The sequence below is a fragment of the Molothrus aeneus genome, chromosome 12 (genome assembly GCF_037042795.1).
Source record: "Molothrus aeneus isolate 106 chromosome 12, BPBGC_Maene_1.0, whole genome shotgun sequence".
NCBI classification, from domain to species: domain Eukaryota; kingdom Metazoa; phylum Chordata; class Aves; order Passeriformes; family Icteridae; genus Molothrus; species Molothrus aeneus.
This window is the reverse complement of record NC_089657.1, coordinates 15,422,320-15,440,253: the sequence shown is the minus strand read 5'-3', so window position 1 is coordinate 15,440,253 and position 17,934 is coordinate 15,422,320. Positions and strand designations below refer to the sequence as shown.

At 43.8% G+C, this 17,934-nt stretch overlaps 2 protein-coding genes across 2 annotated transcripts in view; both read left to right on the top strand.

The window, feature by feature from the left end:
• The window catches only part of SFMBT1 (Scm like with four mbt domains 1), a 36,457-nt gene extending 23,345 nt beyond the window's left edge, over positions 1-13,112 (top strand). Inside the window, exons 13-20 of the mRNA XM_066558196.1 lie at positions 10-74; positions 1,470-1,609; positions 3,476-3,585; positions 5,245-5,420; positions 6,123-6,301; positions 6,415-6,660; positions 6,886-7,014; positions 7,714-13,112. Coding sequence (XP_066414293.1) covers positions 10-74; positions 1,470-1,609; positions 3,476-3,585; positions 5,245-5,420; positions 6,123-6,301; positions 6,415-6,660; positions 6,886-7,014; positions 7,714-7,854 — 1,186 coding nt within the window. The 3' untranslated portion in view covers positions 7,855-13,112. The remainder of the gene's footprint in view (positions 1-9; positions 75-1,469; positions 1,610-3,475; positions 3,586-5,244; positions 5,421-6,122; positions 6,302-6,414; positions 6,661-6,885; positions 7,015-7,713) is intronic.
• A 2,406-nt stretch (positions 13,113-15,518) lies between these two features.
• The window catches only part of STIMATE (STIM activating enhancer), a 34,595-nt gene continuing 32,179 nt past the window's right edge, over positions 15,519-17,934 (top strand). Inside the window, exon 1 of the mRNA XM_066558119.1 lies at positions 15,519-15,687. Coding sequence (XP_066414216.1) covers positions 15,519-15,687 — 169 coding nt within the window. The remainder of the gene's footprint in view (positions 15,688-17,934) is intronic.

Genomic DNA, 17,934 nt, shown 5'->3' with positions numbered 1-17,934 from the left:
CAATTTCAGAATTTTATCTTCAAGAACAGTTCATGATGGACTAAAGAACCAGGAACTGAACTCTTCTGACTCAGGTATTGATCACAGAGGTCAGGCTAACAAAGGCAATATCCTGTAAGAGTTCACCTGCTCAGTCCTCTTAGGAGAGGGAAGGGGAGGAAAGGGTTTGGAGATTTTCATCCCTTGATGATTTGTTGAACTTCAAAAATGAATGAAACAAACAAAAACCTGCAGTTTTCAGATTCTTACACCAGAACATTGCCCCTCCAGCAGAGGATATGTGAAGCTGAATGTGCACTGTGACCATGCAGGTGACCTTCTGTTGTCACCTCTTCAGTCTGATAATGTGGGAGAAGCAGGTGTGCTGTATCTGTGCTCAGAGTTGTTGGATTCTGGCTTTGGGAAGCAGATCTCTCTGGTTTTATTGTTAACTTCATCATGGTGATAAACAAAACCAATTCAAACAGCAAACTGCTTTGTGTGCCAGATGGCAAAATCTAATCATTTTCTCAACTGTTGCAAGAAGGAATGTGATGAATAAGTACATCTGCTGGTGAAAGTCACACAGATCCATCCATTTGGCAAGACAGTGCCTCCTCCTCTGCTGTTTTCTGTACAGTGAAGTGCACATCTGAAGCTTCACTGAAAGCAAGATAAAAATGATGTGTCCTTGTTTATCATTTTAATTGGCTTTTAATAGAGTCATAATGTAAATTTGACTTCATTTATTTATCTGCCAGTTTTCAACTGCTGAATTTAAAGTCTTTAAGTGGTAGTGTTGCTCAGCCAAGAAAAACTAGAACACTGCTGGGTAAAACAATATTGGTTTTGTACGTAAGTGTATTGCAATATATATTAATACTTAAATTTTGAGCAATGCTAAACCATTAAATAAATTCAGAGAGCTTGATCTCACTTCATCAGAGGTCATTTTATCAGTTGCTGAATCTTTTGTTTGCTAATCAAAGGAAAAGGATTTAAAAATGCAAAACAATGTGATGCTGCAGTTTAGGATGAACAGTGGAGAATAACTGCCAGTTTCTCTGGTGGCAGAAGTTTGGGGGGGAGAAAATTTACTGGAAAATGTATCTGTAATTGCTTTGTAGGAACTGCTTCTGCTACCAAAAAGTTGGGATTGTCTTTGTCTTTGCTGTTCTCACTGGTGTGGTACCATGAAGCAGCAGACTAGCCAGGAGGGAATGTTTCCTTTCTGATACATGACCATCTTTATTTACTGCAGCTTGACAATTTGCAAGCATGGGTGTGAAGTATGAAAAATGTTTTGACAATGTGGAATAACTAATGGTGCCATTGCAAACGTGACAGAAACTACCTCAAATCCTTGTCATTCAGGACGTTTTCCCCTCCTTTTTTTACAGCAGATAAACTGTTACCTACTGTGAGATTCTTTCCTGGGGCATTTGCAGCATGTGATTTCCATGTTTGTTTTCTCATTTCTCACTTCTCAGTGGTAATTAATGGCAAGTACTGCTGCCCAAAGATCTACTTCAACCACCGCTGCTTCTCGGGGCCTTACCTGAACAAAGGCAGGATTGCAGAGCTGCCCCAGTCTGTGGGACCTGGCAACTGTGTGCTGGTGCTGAAGGAGGTGAGCTGATGGATACACTGCAAACAGCAGAGTAGCTTCAACACCAGAGTGTCTGTCTAATTACAGATGGGTAATTCAGAAATTTAAGCTGATAAGTGAGGAGTGTCTTTTTGCATATAATAAAGTATAAATCATGAATGGTTTTATGAATGGCTGATAACAGTAAAAGCCTCTCATTTATCTAAGTAACATTCAGCCTTCTACTGCTGAGTTTTATTTTCTGTTAAAACAGTATAACCTGTAATTACCACAATCAAAGGAGTTAGTATCTTTTTATAGCTGTAATAAATGTTTCCATTTTAATTAACAGAAATTAGCTGGAGATAATCCCAAATTTCCTTTACGGTTTGCACTGTTGATGGTAAAACAGAGGAAATACAGATTTTCTTAGTCAAAATGGCAAACTACATTCAGTAACTGGGAAATGAAAAGAGTTATCTGTGCTTTCTAAGTTGGATACAATTTGCATAGATCAGGTGAAATTACAGTTTGGCTTCTTAATCTTACTGAGGGAGGAGGAGGCCAGTCTTTAATGCCAGAGAGCTTCTTCTCCAGAAGGTGTTTCACAGCAAATTTACAGATGCTTTAATGTAATAATTATTTTTCTGAAATTTCAAAAAAGTTCATGAGGTGGTTATTATCTGACCTGAGAGGCTGGAAATTTCCCAAGACATAACTAACTGGATATGCACACTTGAGCTGTCATGAAATGATTACTTTATATATAAGAATTGGCTCAACATACCTGGAATTTTCCTTCCCTACCAAGTATCTTAACAGGGAGAGAGCTTAAGAAAGACTTTCTGGCAGACCTGCTGTAAAACAAGAGTCTGGTTGTCAAGAATCAAGCAGACTATTGAAAAAGGTCCAATTTTGCATGCAGAAAAGTACCCTATCCTTTCTGCTTATTTCAGTATTTTATTGAAAGAACTGCAAAAGAGCAAATGTGAAGTTCTGTGGCAGCTTCATTTAATCTCGAAGGTTTACTCTGCTTCATTGCCTGAAAGCAGAAAGTGTGCACAAATCCTGCTGATGTGCAGGTGCTGAGTGGTGCTGAAAGTTCAGCCAGTATGCTCAGTTGTATGCATTTCAGTTGTGAGTCTCGCTCACTGTAGGAATCCTAGAAAGAGTTTGGTGCTTGCATTATATTTAATACTTTTCTTTGATTTCTGGACTGCTGCATTAGTAGCAATAAAACTGCAAATTTGTAATGTCAAGGTTGTTATGCACCCAGTTGGAAATGATTTGGAATAAGCACATAGTGAGCATAAAAAGTACAATTACAGTGCACATTTTGTACTATCCCCCACTAACTTCTGGTTCTTCACAACTTCCAAGTTACTTTACAGTACTCAAGAAATTATCATTTTATTAAAATAGAGACCTTATCATGGTTCATGGAAGCAAAACAGATGAGAGTTTAGGATTCTGCACTATGGTTTTGTTGTAAGCAGTAGGTTAGCAGGCAGCAAAATCCTGCAGTGTTTTTTGGCACAACTTCACATGACACACAATCTTTAAGATAATCGCTCAGATTTAGCCAAGGTTATGCAAGTTAGGGAGTTCTCAGCCCCAGGCATTAATTTAGTGATGTGTAATTCAAGGGCAATGACTTGGAAATTGCTGGATACACTCGTGACTGTGCAGACCAATTCTGAGGGCTGGGAAGGCCCAAAGTGTCGGCTGCTCTCAGTGCTCGTTTTGGCACTGTCAGGAGGTGTCTGTAATCCTGCTGTGAATGAGTGCTTTGATGCTAGATAATTTGGATGAATAGGAGCAATTTCCTATTCTGCCCTGGCACTTTAAAACAGATTTATTGTACAAATAACTTACACATGTTTTCTGCTCTTTCCTCCCACACTGTAGGTTCTCACTTTATTGATCAATGCTGCCTACAAACCCAGCCGTGTCCTGAGAGAGCTGCAGCTGGATGAAGAGGCTGCCTGGCATGGCCATGGAGAGACCCTAAAAGCCAAGTAAATTCTTATCCTGTTCCCTGGCTCCTCAGTCCCAGTAGCTGTTCTCTGCAGGCTGTGCTTTAGCTTAGGTTTCAGGGAAGGAAAAATAGCTTAGAGCATATCAAGATGCCAGCAGCCATTAGGTGTTGCATTCTTTATAAATTTCTCTGAGTTCTGGTGGAGTGCATGTGATTTTAATGCTCCATAATATGGCAGTGTACTCTGCTACATGTGAGCAGCTAGAGACTGGTGTGGCACTGGTACAGCATTGTACTGACAGACCTGAGGGTGAAGTTTAAGATTATTTAATTCACCTGAAGATAATTGTCAGTGTTTTAAAGCAAAAACATGTACTGCTTGGGAAGCTTCTCAGGCATTTCCATTCAAATTTCTTAGTGGAAAAAGATTCTTCAGAAATAAAGTTAGAAGCTTTGTAATGGTCTGACATGGATGTCTTTCTACAGCAGTCTACCCTAAAGCAGTCCCAGTTTTCCTGCTGAGCTTTTTGGGTTAAAGCTTTTTGCAAGATTACTTTTACAGCTAGGAAAAGAGCAGTGAACGTATTTGCATATATTTGATAAGTCTGGATACTCCTTTATAGTCTAGGGATGGTTTTGTAATTAGGTCACTGTGTTTGCATATTAGAGATTAGATTTTCCCAATGTGCCACTGCACACTTTCCTGCATAATTTTGAACGTGTCAGTTATTCTTTTGTTGGATCAGTTTCATGTATAAAAAGACATCTTTCCATATATTGGAGGACTGCTCTGAACTGGGCAATAGGAAGATGACAAGGTTAGTGTAAATAGAAGGTGTGGCTGAGGAATAAAGAAAAAAATATTTGTTTAGTCTCGCTGAAGTTGCTGTTTGCTTTCTTTTGCCATAGTAGTGACACTAGGGATATCTGGACTATGATGATACATTTGGTTTTTTCAAGGTATTACCTAGGTACTGGCAGGCCTGAAACATCTCTGGTAGATATCAGCACATGCTTGTAGCTGTGCTGGAAGGATAAAGCAGAAATGCTGAGCAGCTCTGGTAGATATTGCACAGTGCAGCTCTTTCAGTGTAATGGCAAGGTTGGTGAACAAAAAGGAATCATTTCTTCATTTAAATCAATCAGGAGCAGTATGTGGAGTCATGCAAGTGACTGTCCCAGGGAATTGTTCAGCAGCTGGACAAAAGCTCATTGGAAATGTGGCAGTAGTCCCCTTGTCTCCATAGGATGAGTGCAGAAAGGCTCACCAAAAGCTGTCTGCTGTTACCTGAATGGGCTCAGTGACTGCTCTCAGCCTTGGTTTGAGGAACCAGCTGTCCATGGCACAGTGGGCATTTCTGCAATCCCATAAAAGCAAAGAGAGAGAGAACCATCTGTGAACAAAGAAAACAAAATATCTGAACTCTTGGACAGTCACCTCAGATGGTGTTTTGTAGTTGTTGATGGGGCAGTGTTGCTGTGTTTGGTACTGCAGCCACCTCTGTGATGGATTTTCTTTATTTGGGGATCTGACAGAAGAGACATGAGCTCCTGTTTCCTGGACTTGGCAGTCCATAAAGTTCATCATTGCTCATATTTTTTCTCAGTTTGATCTCAGTACTTTTGTACACCTTTCAATGAAGTCCTTTGATCCTGGTAATTAGAAGATTCCTAATTATGCCTGTATTTATACTGCTAGGTACAAAGGCAAGAGCTACCGTGCCACCGTGGAGGTTGTGAGGACGGCAGATCGGGTGGCAGATTTCTGCAGGAAAACCTGCATCAAGCTGGAATGTTGTCCAAACCTCTTTGGCCCTCAGATGGTGCTGGATAAATGTTCAGAGAACTGCTCTGTCCTGACAAAGACAAAATACAGTGAGTAGATCCCTGATCCACACCAAGGTGGAGTTTGGAGTGTTATATTTTAGTTTCTTTTGGCTTTGACGCCAGAAGGAGCAGCTCAAGCACTGCATAGAGAGGCCTACAAAATATTCATGTTCCAGTGTGTAGGAGAGAAAAAATTAACTTTTAATTAAGTGGTAGAACCATGGCTTAACTTCTGTTGTGTGCTTAAAACTTTATCTTTTTAAAACAACTCTGGGGACAAGAATGTGGCATTATAATTGCTTTTACCAATTTGTGGTGGGGAAAAAATGCAACACTTTCAAGCTCTTTTCTTAGTTTTTAGGGTTTTTGTAGACTAGCTTTAACCATTTGACACTGTGAGAACAAGCAGTGCATTGAGGCAATGTTTAAAAACTACAAATCGTCATAAAAAGCACCATTAAATTGGATTGAATCTTTGATAATTTTTGTATAAAATAGGATCATTTGGAGACTTCCCAGAGATGGAGGAAGTAAGTCTTTACAGGGCAAACAAAATTGATCAGTAACTCTCGTTCCTTAAACCAAATTGAAGTGGAAAATACAGACATAGTGATTTTGAAGATTTGAAGAACTGGGATTCCTATTGGGAAGTGTCCTTCTATTGATTTTCCAGTCCTGATGAGGGGCAAGCATAACTAGAGACACTGAAGGTGCATTTCAGCAGTGTGCTCCTTCCTTCTGTCCTGGCAGCACACTATTATGGCAAGCGGAAAAACAAGCGGATAGGTCGGCCCCCGGGTGGCCACAGCAACCTGGAAGTAGCCATGAAGAAACCAAACAAAAGACGGAAGAGACGAAAACATTTCTTTGTTCATAAGAAAAAACGTTCTTCTACGTCCGTGGATAACACTCCAGCTGGATCTCCCCAGGTAGGACAGTGCTCATGGATCTGGGATGTGATCTTGGACTGCTTCATTTGAAACAGCAAACCTGGTAACTTCAGGGTTACAGCTGCTTTTTTTCTTTTCTCCTAACTCTTCAGGGCAGTGGGGCAGAAGAGGAGGATGACCAGGATGAGGTGGATGAAGAGTCTCTGACTGAGGACAGCACCTCAGAGCACCAAGATGAGCTGCTTGAAGAATCAGAGGTGTCAGAGAAAAAATCCCTATCATCATCTCCCACCCAGAGTGAACTGTCTCATTCCCTGGCTCAGGACCGAGACAAGCGGAAGAGGAAGCTCAGGACCTTCTCCTTTTCTGATGATGAAAATAAACCTCCTTCGCCAAAGGTAACTTGGAATGTAGATTTCTGCCCTGGCTTGCTCCCTGCTGAGCAAGCACCAAAATCTTGGGGGTATTAACCACAAAATGTGTGTTCTCTGTTTCCCCGTGAAGGGTGTTGTGAAAACTTTACAGAATAATAAAAATCCCTGATGTTTGTTACGGTTGAGTCATAGGACTGTGATAAAGACTAAGCATATGTGATATTTTGGGAATTCTTTTGGCTTGTCTAGGACATAAAGATGGAAGTTGCTGAAAAGCTGCAGCTGGACAGTAACCCTCTGGAATGGAGCGTGGCTGATGTGGTACGATTCCTCAAATCCACTGACTGTGCTCCCCTGGCAAGGATTTTCCTTGATCAGGTATCATTTTCTGGCTGTTGAATGTTGAATCTGTCACTTGGCCTCTTGTCCCCTAAGGAGTCAGAAAAAGAATTTTTTTTTAATAGGGTTCTGAAGAAACAAACACTTGGGCAACCTGTGGCAGTTTGAGAGAGGAGAGTTCAGGGAATGACCAGAATTTTTCAGGTTTCTCATTACTGGGGGGAGGATATTTTGTTCTGCAGAGCATCTGAATCTTAAAACTACAAACAATGCCTACAACAAAGCACCATGACAAGAGTCAACATTTTATTTGCATCTTGGTTAAACTTTGCCATAAAACCAGTGTCTATTAAAACTGTACTATCAGAACTAATGGTTGGGGTGGTTTGTGGTGGTGGATGTTGCTGATAGACTTCACCTTGTGGAACTTCTATTTCTACAGAAAGATGCAGTTGTTGGTTAGAATGACTTTCTGCATGAAATTCCCTTGATTTCTTTTGTTGGGTTGTATTTTTTACAGTAGAATTTCCCGAGATCAGTGCCTCAGTGGATTTGAGCTGGCATTTTAAGAAAGGAGTTAATTTGTTGTGTGTGAGAGAGATTTTTAAGCTGCCTGAGGGAACATGAAAGAAGCATCTAATTCACAAATGGTCACAAATCTGAAATTACAGCAAGTCAAAGCTGAAGGAGCAGGGGGAATAACAACAAAGTCACTCTGGAATTTTTGTCTTCTGACAGGAAATCGATGGCCAGGCACTGCTGCTGCTGACCCTGCCCACTGTTCAGGAGTGCATGGACTTGAAGCTTGGACCAGCTATTAAACTCTGCCATCACATTGAGAGGGTCAAACTTGCCTTCTACCAGCAGTTTGCAAACTGAGGAGCAGCCAAGTTGAAGTGGACCTTTGAAGCACAACTACAAAACCATGCTCCTTCCTCTCTAGCAAGTAAAGCCAAATGAACTTAAACTGAGGCCCTGGTGACCTAAAAGTGTGTGTCAGCCTCAATTTTTTCTATTTCAACAGAAGGAAGACAACATCTGGAGCAAAATGCCAATGCAAACACAGGGGCTACTCTTCCAGCTGCCAGCTCGGGAACACAATAGTCTCTTGCTCTATGGTTCCCTTTTTTTAATGTATTTTTTAATGATGACAGAAAAGTCTCCTCTTGTGGGAAATGACATTTCAATAGTTCTGTTGGCACGGAACTTTAAAAGGAGAAATGGATCCTGTTTACGTTCGCATGTAGGCTGCCAGAAATAACCTTTCTGTTCCTGATGTTTCACAGAATCCCCTGCCCTCCCTGTGGATGAACACTTGCTTTACCACAGCACTGACTTTGGAATGTGTTCTTTGCACATTCGTGTGTTAATGTTGAGATTTTTAATGAATTTGTTCATTGTTAGGACAACAATGTGGCCACAGGGTTTTGAATGTACAGTATAGCAAGAGTGTGGTTCCTTTTGAAGTTTGTTTTTGTTTATTTTGGTTGTTTCACTGTTGTTGGTTTTGCTTTTGTTTTTACTACCTCTGTAGCCTGAACAGTAGAAGTGATGAAACTAAAAAGGGAGGGAACTGCTCTTTCTGGACACGTGGTCCGTGGCTGCACAGCAGTCTGGCTTCTGTGGGCATGTCCAGAGTGCAAACCAACGTCAGCTTCTGTTCCAAAGCTTTAGCTGAAACTTCTGTAGGCATAACCTGGATGTTTCCTTTTTTCAGATGCCAGAAAACTGAATTATTTTGCACTTCTCTTACAGGCAGGCTGTAGGACATAAGGAAGGAAAGAGAAAGTGCCTCTGCATTTTCTATATTTGGGTTGTCAGATTATTTTTTTCTTTATTGTATGAAGTTATTTCCTTTTTCTTCTAGCAGACAATTGGGCCATGTACATAGAGCCTGTCAGCAGACTTTTGCTTTGCTACCTGAACATCTATTTAGAGAATACACTAAGGAAACTGCAATCAATAGAGGACTGCAACATAGCTCTGCCAGTGTTTGCATTCTGGAAACTCTTATGAGCTTGACTTTGTATTTTTAACTATCTACAGATGCTCAGGATCAGACTTGATGAAAATTTGGTAGGTTGGCAAGGGATTTGTGTGCTTTTATTACAGAAAAGGAAAAGGACCAGTGGGACATCTTAGTTCCATCAGTCGACTCACAGTATGATGAACTGCTGATTTTAATTTTCCATGGTAATAAAACCCAATCAGCCACTTGCTGTAGGCCAGTGTTTTACACTTGGAGTAACAGGGCTTATGTTACTTTCCATTAAAGGTGTGGGGAAACTCACATCAGGTCCAAGATCTGCATCTGCAGTATTGAGTTTCAGCTGACTTGCATTCATTCACTCTGCCTGTTCTCAGTGTTTGCAGGAGCACAGGCAGGAGCTGGATGTGTGCAGCTCTGCTCCTTTATGTCCTGTTCAAATCCATCTCTGCAGGAAGCCCCTGGCCTACGAATGCATGTGAGTTAGGAAGGTGCTTGCTGCAGGAGTGGCTTTAGGAAGGATGCAGTTATTGGGTTCTGATGAACAGGGATTACTCTGGTCAGATGGAATGATTGGAGTGTCCCTTAGGCCCAGTGTGACTGGCCATTCCAAAGCTGTGAGCTGCAGGATTCAGAAGGATGTGGTCTGGAGGCTGAGAGCTGAGTTGGCACAGCCTGTGACTTTACCTGCCACCCTGGTGTGGAGGGGGGAGCTGCCTCCAGTGGAAACTGCTGGGTCTAAGCAGAGCTCAGTAACTGGGGATGGTTGCTTTTGCCCCTTACAGTAACTGCCTAGTCAAGGCAGAACTATTCACACAATTATTAAATCAGATTTTTTTTCATTCCAGAATCAAAATGTCAGATTATTTATTAGCTGAATATTCCTGAGGGAGGGCAGTGTGTAGCTAGGACAATTTTTCTCCCACATTGTAAGCAGAGTGTGAAGACACAACTAAATTGAAATCAAAGTGTCCCTTTTTCCTCCTTACACCAGATATGTGGCAAATAAATGGATGTTTTGGCTCTTCATATTGTGCTTAGATCATTTGCCTGTACTCCAATCCCTTAGGACAAACTCATTCATAAACCATTAGGCTTGAAAAAATTTCTAAAGAAACACTGCTGCTTTGCTGTCAGCATCTTGTCCTGAGAAATTTGACCAGCAGAGAACTTCTGGGCTGGAAGATGATGCTTTTGGGTCAGGGCTGTAGAATTCCCAGGGTTCTGTTGTCCTGTGCCTGGCAGGATTGCCCTGCATAGCCAGGAGATGTTGCTTCCACCTTTCCCCATAGAGAGATAGATGTCTTTTTAAGTAGTTGTCAGGAGAGAACAGAGCTGAACATGTCATTTAGTGGGCCTGTTAACATGGTGCCTGGGGTTTTAAATACAAATGTCATACTCCTTTTCTCAGTAAATAAGCAGTCAGCAGTTTCAGCCCTTAGTGGGATACTCACTGGTCATCTTTGGCATGTTTTATAGGCTGGATTTTTCTGCCTTGTTTTGGGAGGCACTGACAGTCTGGTCCCAATGGGATCTATTTTTGTTGAGATTTTCAAAAGGGATGTTTTCATTATTTGTGAAATGTTTTTATGCTGCACACGGGTACTGTACACTCTGTTTCCTGGAAAAAAATGCACTCTGTTTTATTGCTGGATTTAAAAGGGATAATTGGGGCTTTATCTTGATGGATGGTGTTTCTACTTGACTCTGTTTCAAGTTCCTCTTTCTCTATGTGTGGCAGATGACACAACTGCACTTACTTGTTCATCTTACTCCAGTATGACTTTGAGCTCACGTGCTGCTTTAGTCACTCTGTTTCTTCAAAACTGGATTTTGTGTAGCTGGTGGCTGAATCTTGGATTTGGGTGACAGCAATGTTTCACCATCAGAAATCACTGGGACTGCAGTAATTTAGGGTTCAGGGGTTTGTGCTGTCCTCTAGCACATCATTCACCATACAGTACAACAAAGCTGGAGTCCAGGAAAAGGCGCTGATGTCTTAACAAATGTCTCCAGTACAAGAAAATTAACCTTGTGTACTGTTAATGGGCTGGTAACAGGAGTTTACCTTGGCTTGACCCACTGAGGGTGTGTGATCTTGCTTGTCATGTTTTCATATGCATTGTGCAGTCTTGGGTTTGCACGTTATAGCTTTAGAAGCCTGGTGGTGCCACTTTGACTGGGCTAAGCTTAGCCTTGTTAGGCAGGAGCATTTTGTTGGGTCACTGTTGTGTGCTTTCTGCACCAACTCAAGGATTCTGTAACAGAGAGGTATTTGATCTCCAGAAATGCCATGGAGGTTTAATGTGGTAGAATTATTCCCAAAGCACAAGCAGCTTGCAGTCCATCCTCAACTGAAAGCAGTCCTTCCAGGAGAGCAGAGGTACAGCACTGATCTTGGTGAATGAAGACTACTTTTTTCCTATCTCTAAACATTTCTGAAAGTTCCTCTCTGAGGAATGAAATAAAAGGCAGATTAATTTCTGTATTGTATAGAACTCCAGGAGTGTTTGCAGTCTCTTCTGGGGTTAATGGAAACAGTACATACAGAGTTTGGGAGTGGTTTTAAAGATTGCATTCTCTGTCACAACTTTTAGCAGTATTTTGTTGTTGTTTTAGGATTTGCTAGTGTTTGTTCTTTATTCCAGTGATGCTTTAAGGAGGGAAGGAGTATTTAGCTGCTAGGTCCACAGAAGTGTAAATATATTTACAGGCAATTGGACTGAGCACTCCATTCTTCTATATGAAGTACAAGCCTTGGTACTTTGTTGGCAGAAAGCCCAGTGGCTTGTGAGATTTTTGAATGTAATGGAATAGGCTTCAAAACTATCGAGCTCGAGTTGGAGACTGGATACCTTTGGACCAAATCTGTTGTTACTAGATGAAGTAGCCTTACCAGAAACCCAAAAATATAATCCTGTACAAAGCTACTCCTTAACCAGTCCTGTCACAAAGTGTCAGCCTGGTTACTGCCTACTGTGAGCTCAGATTACCTAAAAGTAACTAAGCACAAAAACATAGGCTGGGTCAGGAGACTTCAGGTGTAGGATGTAGGCTCCCCTTCCAAGGGATTGTGTGCTGACCCCTTGTTTCAGAGTGCTGCTGCCCTTCCCCAAACATGCATGTAGCCTTGTTTTCAAAGGCAGCCTTTTGGGTGAAGGATTGCAATGGGACTTGGGAACACCAGAGACAACAAGTGTTGTCTTTTATTGTTGTAAAACCAAAATAGCAATCTGTATGAAACACAACAAAAATGAGTTAAGGTTAGTGACACTTTGTCTCCGTGGTCATTTTGGTGGTATCTGTTCTGGAATGCACCAGACATGCAAGTGGACTTTTGATGAGAAGACAAAGTTGCTCAGTCCAGGTGCCCAGCCAGCAGTGTTTGGCTCAGCTTTAAGCCATGGAAGCCAGCAGATCTGTGCTGACAGAGCTCCAGGGCAGTGGGTCTGAGTGACTTAGCACAAACAATGGCACCCCTGGCCTGGCACAGACCGGGGGAGCAGCCCTGGGGCTCGGGGACAGCACTGAGCTCTGGGCACAAAGGAATTCTCACCCACTCTGAAAGTTGTTGAGCACCAGTTTCCAAGAAACCTCATGGCAAAACAAACAAAAATATCTGGAGGTGTCATGTTTCTCCTCCCTTTTTTAATTTCTTTTTTTTTTATTTCTGTTTAAAATAAATTTTAAATAATCTCTATAGACAATCAGAGGTCTTCTAGGAATCTCTACCTAAAAGGGTGCCAGCTCCACACCTGTGGGCCTCTTTCTTATACTAACTCATTGGAACTGATGCACTTTTCCTGTATTTTGCCTTTTTTAATTAGCTGCTTGTTCTTAAACAAAGATTTAAATGCATATTGTGTTGTGTCCCTTCTGCTTGTTTTATCTTTCTTTATCTTTTAAAAGAAAAAAAATATATATGCAGTGAGACTGAAGTACTACATGGAAGAGAAACATGCACAAGAAAATATGCCTATTAAGTCCCACCATTGTTTGAGCAGGTGTAACAATTTAATCAGAGGATTTTTTTAAAAAATATTTTGGATGGATATTTTACTTGTTTTGTCTGTAAATAGTGTACAAAAGTTTGTGTTATATGACAGTTTTAAGTGGTTGTAAGAAAATTAAAAAAGATACTTAAACTGTTGCTGATGCCTTTGGTATTAATATCATAAATACTGCTGCTGACCATGAGCAATTTTCCATCTTGGAAAACTGTGGAAAATTGTCTGGAACGTTCCATTGCTTGCATAAAAGGTAAATGCAAGCCACATAAATACAACTTGGAGGGGCTTCATGTTTGAAGAGCTTGATTGGGTTCATTCAGTTCCCTCAAATGGAGGAGTCCTCTTTATCAAAGCTTCTTCTAAGGTAACAGGTTTTGTTTCACAGGATGCTGAATCCAATTAATATACAGGAGCTGAGGACAGGACCTACAAATTGGAGTAATTTTCTTTTATTGCCTTCTTCAAACCTTGCAGATGCTGCAGCTCCTGGATGGTTTTGTAAAGGTTAGTGCTACCCCAGCAAGCTGAAATTTTAAAACAGGCTGGCTTTGCTTCCTCTGAATAGCATGAGATGTTTCAGAAAACATTGCCTTGCAAAGTTCTTGTTTCCTTACTTGGCATTCCAACAGATTGTACTCAGCACTTGTTTCTTGGCTGCACTTCAGTTACCTTGAGCTGATTTTACACTGGCTGCAGAAAATGCATAGGAGTGGGATGAAACTGATTTGCTTAACACTGTTTTTAGACCTCTATAAATAAGCAGGATTTAACATAAATCTTCTACTTGCCTTCACAGAGCACTGTCTGCTGGAGAGAAATCTGAAGGCTTGTGAATAGTACATAGCAGGAGGCAGTGATTTGTCTGCCACAGGTTTCAGAAGGGCTTATAGGAGTCATGATGAGATGAAACCCTTGAAAGAGGCATTTTGGGGGAATGATCTGGTATAAAGCATGGAATATGGAGTAACATGAGGCATAAGCCCTTTGAGTTATGTTTCCAGATTGATGTCTGAAACATAGGTTTTGTGTGTAAACAGCATTAGGTAAATCTTTAACCAGTATTGGGGTTAAGGTCAGGTACGTGTGTGGGATGTCTGATGTTCAGCAGCAGCTGTGAAAGCTAAAAAACCACCCTGAGCCACAAGCAAATAGGTCAAGTCCAGGTTGCAAATGCAGTGCTTGATGGCTGTTACCACTGTGTGCAAGGGGGAGAAAAAGTAACCTGCTTTGGTCCATGTCTTTTCTGTTAGGTAACTGTTTGCTTTCCTGAGCTCTTGCTTTTGGCAGCTCCGAGCAGAAGAGTGTTGACCTGGGGCCAGAGGCACTGGACAGAGCATTTTGGCTGTGTGCTCTCTAGGTTAGAGAGCTGAGAGCATTTCTTTTCCTAGTTGCAACTTCCAGACATTTATGAAACAGCCTAAAAATCAGAAAAATCACTGTTGTGTGCCAATACTCTTTGGCATCACCTGCCAGGAAGGACAGTCACGTAGGTAGGTTTGCAATGTAGACACAACAAATGTTATTTAAAGAACTAAATTTAAATTCATGTGCTTGGCTTTGCTTTCTAATAGACTTAAACATGTGCTTTCTGGGTCATATTTATAAGTGAATTCATATTTAGACAGGGATTTTAAATTATTTAAAGAAATTAAAGAAATTGTGTAAGAAAACAATACAATGCAACATGACCTGGCTTGATCCTGCACTAAAAATAAGAGCCCAAACTTGATGCACTTGTGGCTGGTGAGGATGAAGAGGGGTACAGCACAACGGGGCCAGTCGAGGCTCACTTGCCACCAGTTTCATAGTTTTCCAGATGAAAGTGCTGACACGTTTTGTTTAATCCATTGGGCCGCGGGTTGCCTTTTACAGAGGATGAAACATTTTTGCGAAAGAACCCAGGTCATACTTTCCTCTTTCTAGGGCGATAGCAGCCTTGCCTGACCCTGTGCGGTCTGGGCTAAGCAAAGCCTCCGGTGCTGTGAGTTCTTACCCGGGGCTTCCTCGGGGCTGTGGCGCGGTTTGGAAAAGGGGTGGACGCTGGGGCCGGACGGGGTGTGGATGCTGGAGCCGGTGTGTGTGGATGCTGGAGCCGGTGTGTGGGATATGGAGCCAGACGGGGTGTGGATGCTGGAGCCGGTGTGTGCGGATGCTGGAGCCGGTGTGTGGGATATGGAGCCAGACGGGGTGCGGATGCTGGAGCCGGTGTGTGGGATATGGAGCCAGACGGGGTGTGGATGCTGGAGCCGGTGTGTGGATGCTGGAGCCAGCCAGTGTTTAGCAGCTGCCCGCAGCACCAGGCGCTCCTCTGCCGTGCTCCTCAGCCGGCTCTGCCGAGCGCTGCGGCTGAGCCCCCTGCTCCCGGGGGCCGGTCGCTGTCCGTGTCACGGGCGGAGGGCCGAGGGGCGGTGCGGTGACGCGGCGGGGCGGGCAGGGGCGGTGCGGGCCGGGAGCGGGGCGGGCAAGCAGCGCAGGCAGCGGGGCGGAGCGGCAGCGGGGCCGGCACGGCCGCCATGCGCCGCTGAGGGCGCCGGCCGGGCCTCGCCATGGGGGCGCCGCCGCCCAACGGCAGCCTCGGCCTCACCGCCGGCACCCCGCGGCCCGCAGGGGCGCCGGGGCCCGGGGACCGCGGCTGCGAGAACGGCGCCCTCATGGACAGATTCGGCATCTTCCTGCAGGGGCTCCTGGGCGTCGTGGCCTTCAGCACCCTCATGCGTGAGTGGCGGGGCCGCGGCCTCCGGCCTGGCGGGGAGCGGGGGGCGGCTCGAGGACGGGTCGGGCTCGGTAGCGGTGCCGCGGCCGCACTGCCCCGAGGCCGTCCCGGGAAGGCCCCGGCTGTCCCGGGCTCCCGGCCGGGGAGGGCTCGGAAGGGCCGCGGCGGCCTCGGGGGCGCAGCCGCCGGCGGCGCTTTGTGGGTGCCGGGTGAGCCGGAGCGGGGCCGTGCGGGGAGGCCTCAGAGGCGGTGGCTCAGGTCCTTTCGCTTTCTTAAACTTGCCTTCCCAATGCTCGTACCCGTGCTGGTAGAATTGATTGGGTGGGTGTGTCTTCTGCTTGGGATTCTGCCAGCAGGAGGAGGCGGTGTGTGCGGAACCTCTCGGGTTTGGGATGTACACAAGTCACGGGTTTGGCTGATCAGTTTTGCTGCAGGTGCGCCTACCCTGTCATGTCACCAGCAGCAAAGTCATACTTGTTTCGGTCGTGCCTCGCTTCCTTGGAGGGCCATTCCTTGGAGCTGGAGCAGCCCCAGAGCTGTGTGGCCGCTGGCAGAGCTCAGCTGGTGGGCAGGACTCCTGCCGCTGCTTTCTGATTGTGGTGGAAAGGCAGGGAAGGTCTCTGGTGGCTCTGCCGCATGGTGAGGGAGTCACAACAACCTGAAACAATTCTGGGGGGATTGTCTCTATCCCCTGGTCCAGTTAGTATCCTGTGGGTGGAGGAGTGGAAAAGAAGCCCAGTGTCATTACTCAGCTGACTGTGACCTTGCTGGTAGCAAAAAATGGGAGAGGAAAAAGAGAACATCAGGGACATGTTTTATAGTTTGATCTAAAGACTAAGATCCTGTTTACATTAGAATTGCGCTGATGCCTTTTTGTGCTGCTGTCATACCATTATGGTTAACTCAGACGTTTGCTACCGCGTTACATTTGCATGCCTTAGTGTTCAGTCGCTATCGACAATTACATTGCTCTTCTAAAAGCTGTGGGTATAGCTGTCATCCTGTGGCTGAAGGGCAGCAGTAATCAGCAGTGTAACATTTGGTCAGTGACAGCAGCCTCATAATTAGAAGTTTTAGCAGTTTCTGAACAGAAGTACCTCTGTGTAGGAAGGTGATGAGTACGCAGTGTTGGTTTTAGATTTAAGGGATACAAATAGGTAATTTTTATGGATTGTGCATCAAAAGAAGAACTACAGACATTAGTTGTCAGGATGGTATATTTTTTTTCTGGAAATAGTATTTTTATATATATTATAGTAACATTGGACTAAGTGATGACAAGAAAAAGTGCCTGTAAAAAGTAGGGACTAGAAAAATGAAAACCTTGTTGTTGGCTGCACTTTCTGACTTGGGTTAGGAACTGTTAAACCATGAACTGGGAGGAGACTGTTGGTGCAGTTGTGGCAGAAGGGAGTGGAAGGCAGCCAGTCCTCACAACATACTGCTGAGAAAGGAGTCTGTGTCCAAAGCAGACCAGAGCAAAAACATAGCAACTTATCATTCTTAAAAGTGCATATATTCAAAAACAGGACAGGTTCGTTTGTCCCACCTTTGCCAGCTACGTTCTCTTCCACGGTATTTTGTGCCTCTGCCTGAGCAGGAGGAGAAGCTGGTGAGCCTGTTACACTGGTACAAGAGCAGCTCTCTCTCTGTTAAGGGCTGTTTTGTGCAAAAATTCTATTTGTCTGATAGCTGTTTCTGCATGTTTCTATTCACTAGCATCATAAAGTCACCCCAGGACACCTCTTTAAGTCATATGCAAAACACCTAGTGTGTTGTTCCAAACCCTTTAAAGTTTCCTCAACAAATAGGCTTTTTGTGACAGGGAAGATGTGACAGAAAAGCAGGAACTTGTGGCTGAGCATGAAGGGAGAGTGTGACCTCAGCAAACATCTGGGCACCTGCACAGCTGTTCCTGTCCCAGGCTGCTGGGGCAGGAGGGGTGGCACAGCTGCTGCAGCTCTATCCCAGGACTGGTTGCATTTCAGCTGGAGTAGCTCTGAAGCTGTCTGGCACAGAGGGAGAAACAAGTGGCTGTAGGCAGGGGCTGCTTGAGATTTGTGACTGCAGTCAGGCCCCTTTGGAACTGCAGTAATTCTCTGTGTGCAGCTGTATCATTTCTCCAGCTCTTGCCTTACTGGTCTGGTATTTAAATTTAATAAGGAGGAAGTCACTTGTCTTTTGTCTTCTTTTTTTTTTTTGAAAGGAAGCACTAGAAGAAGATGTTCTAATATTTCAGTTGTGATTAA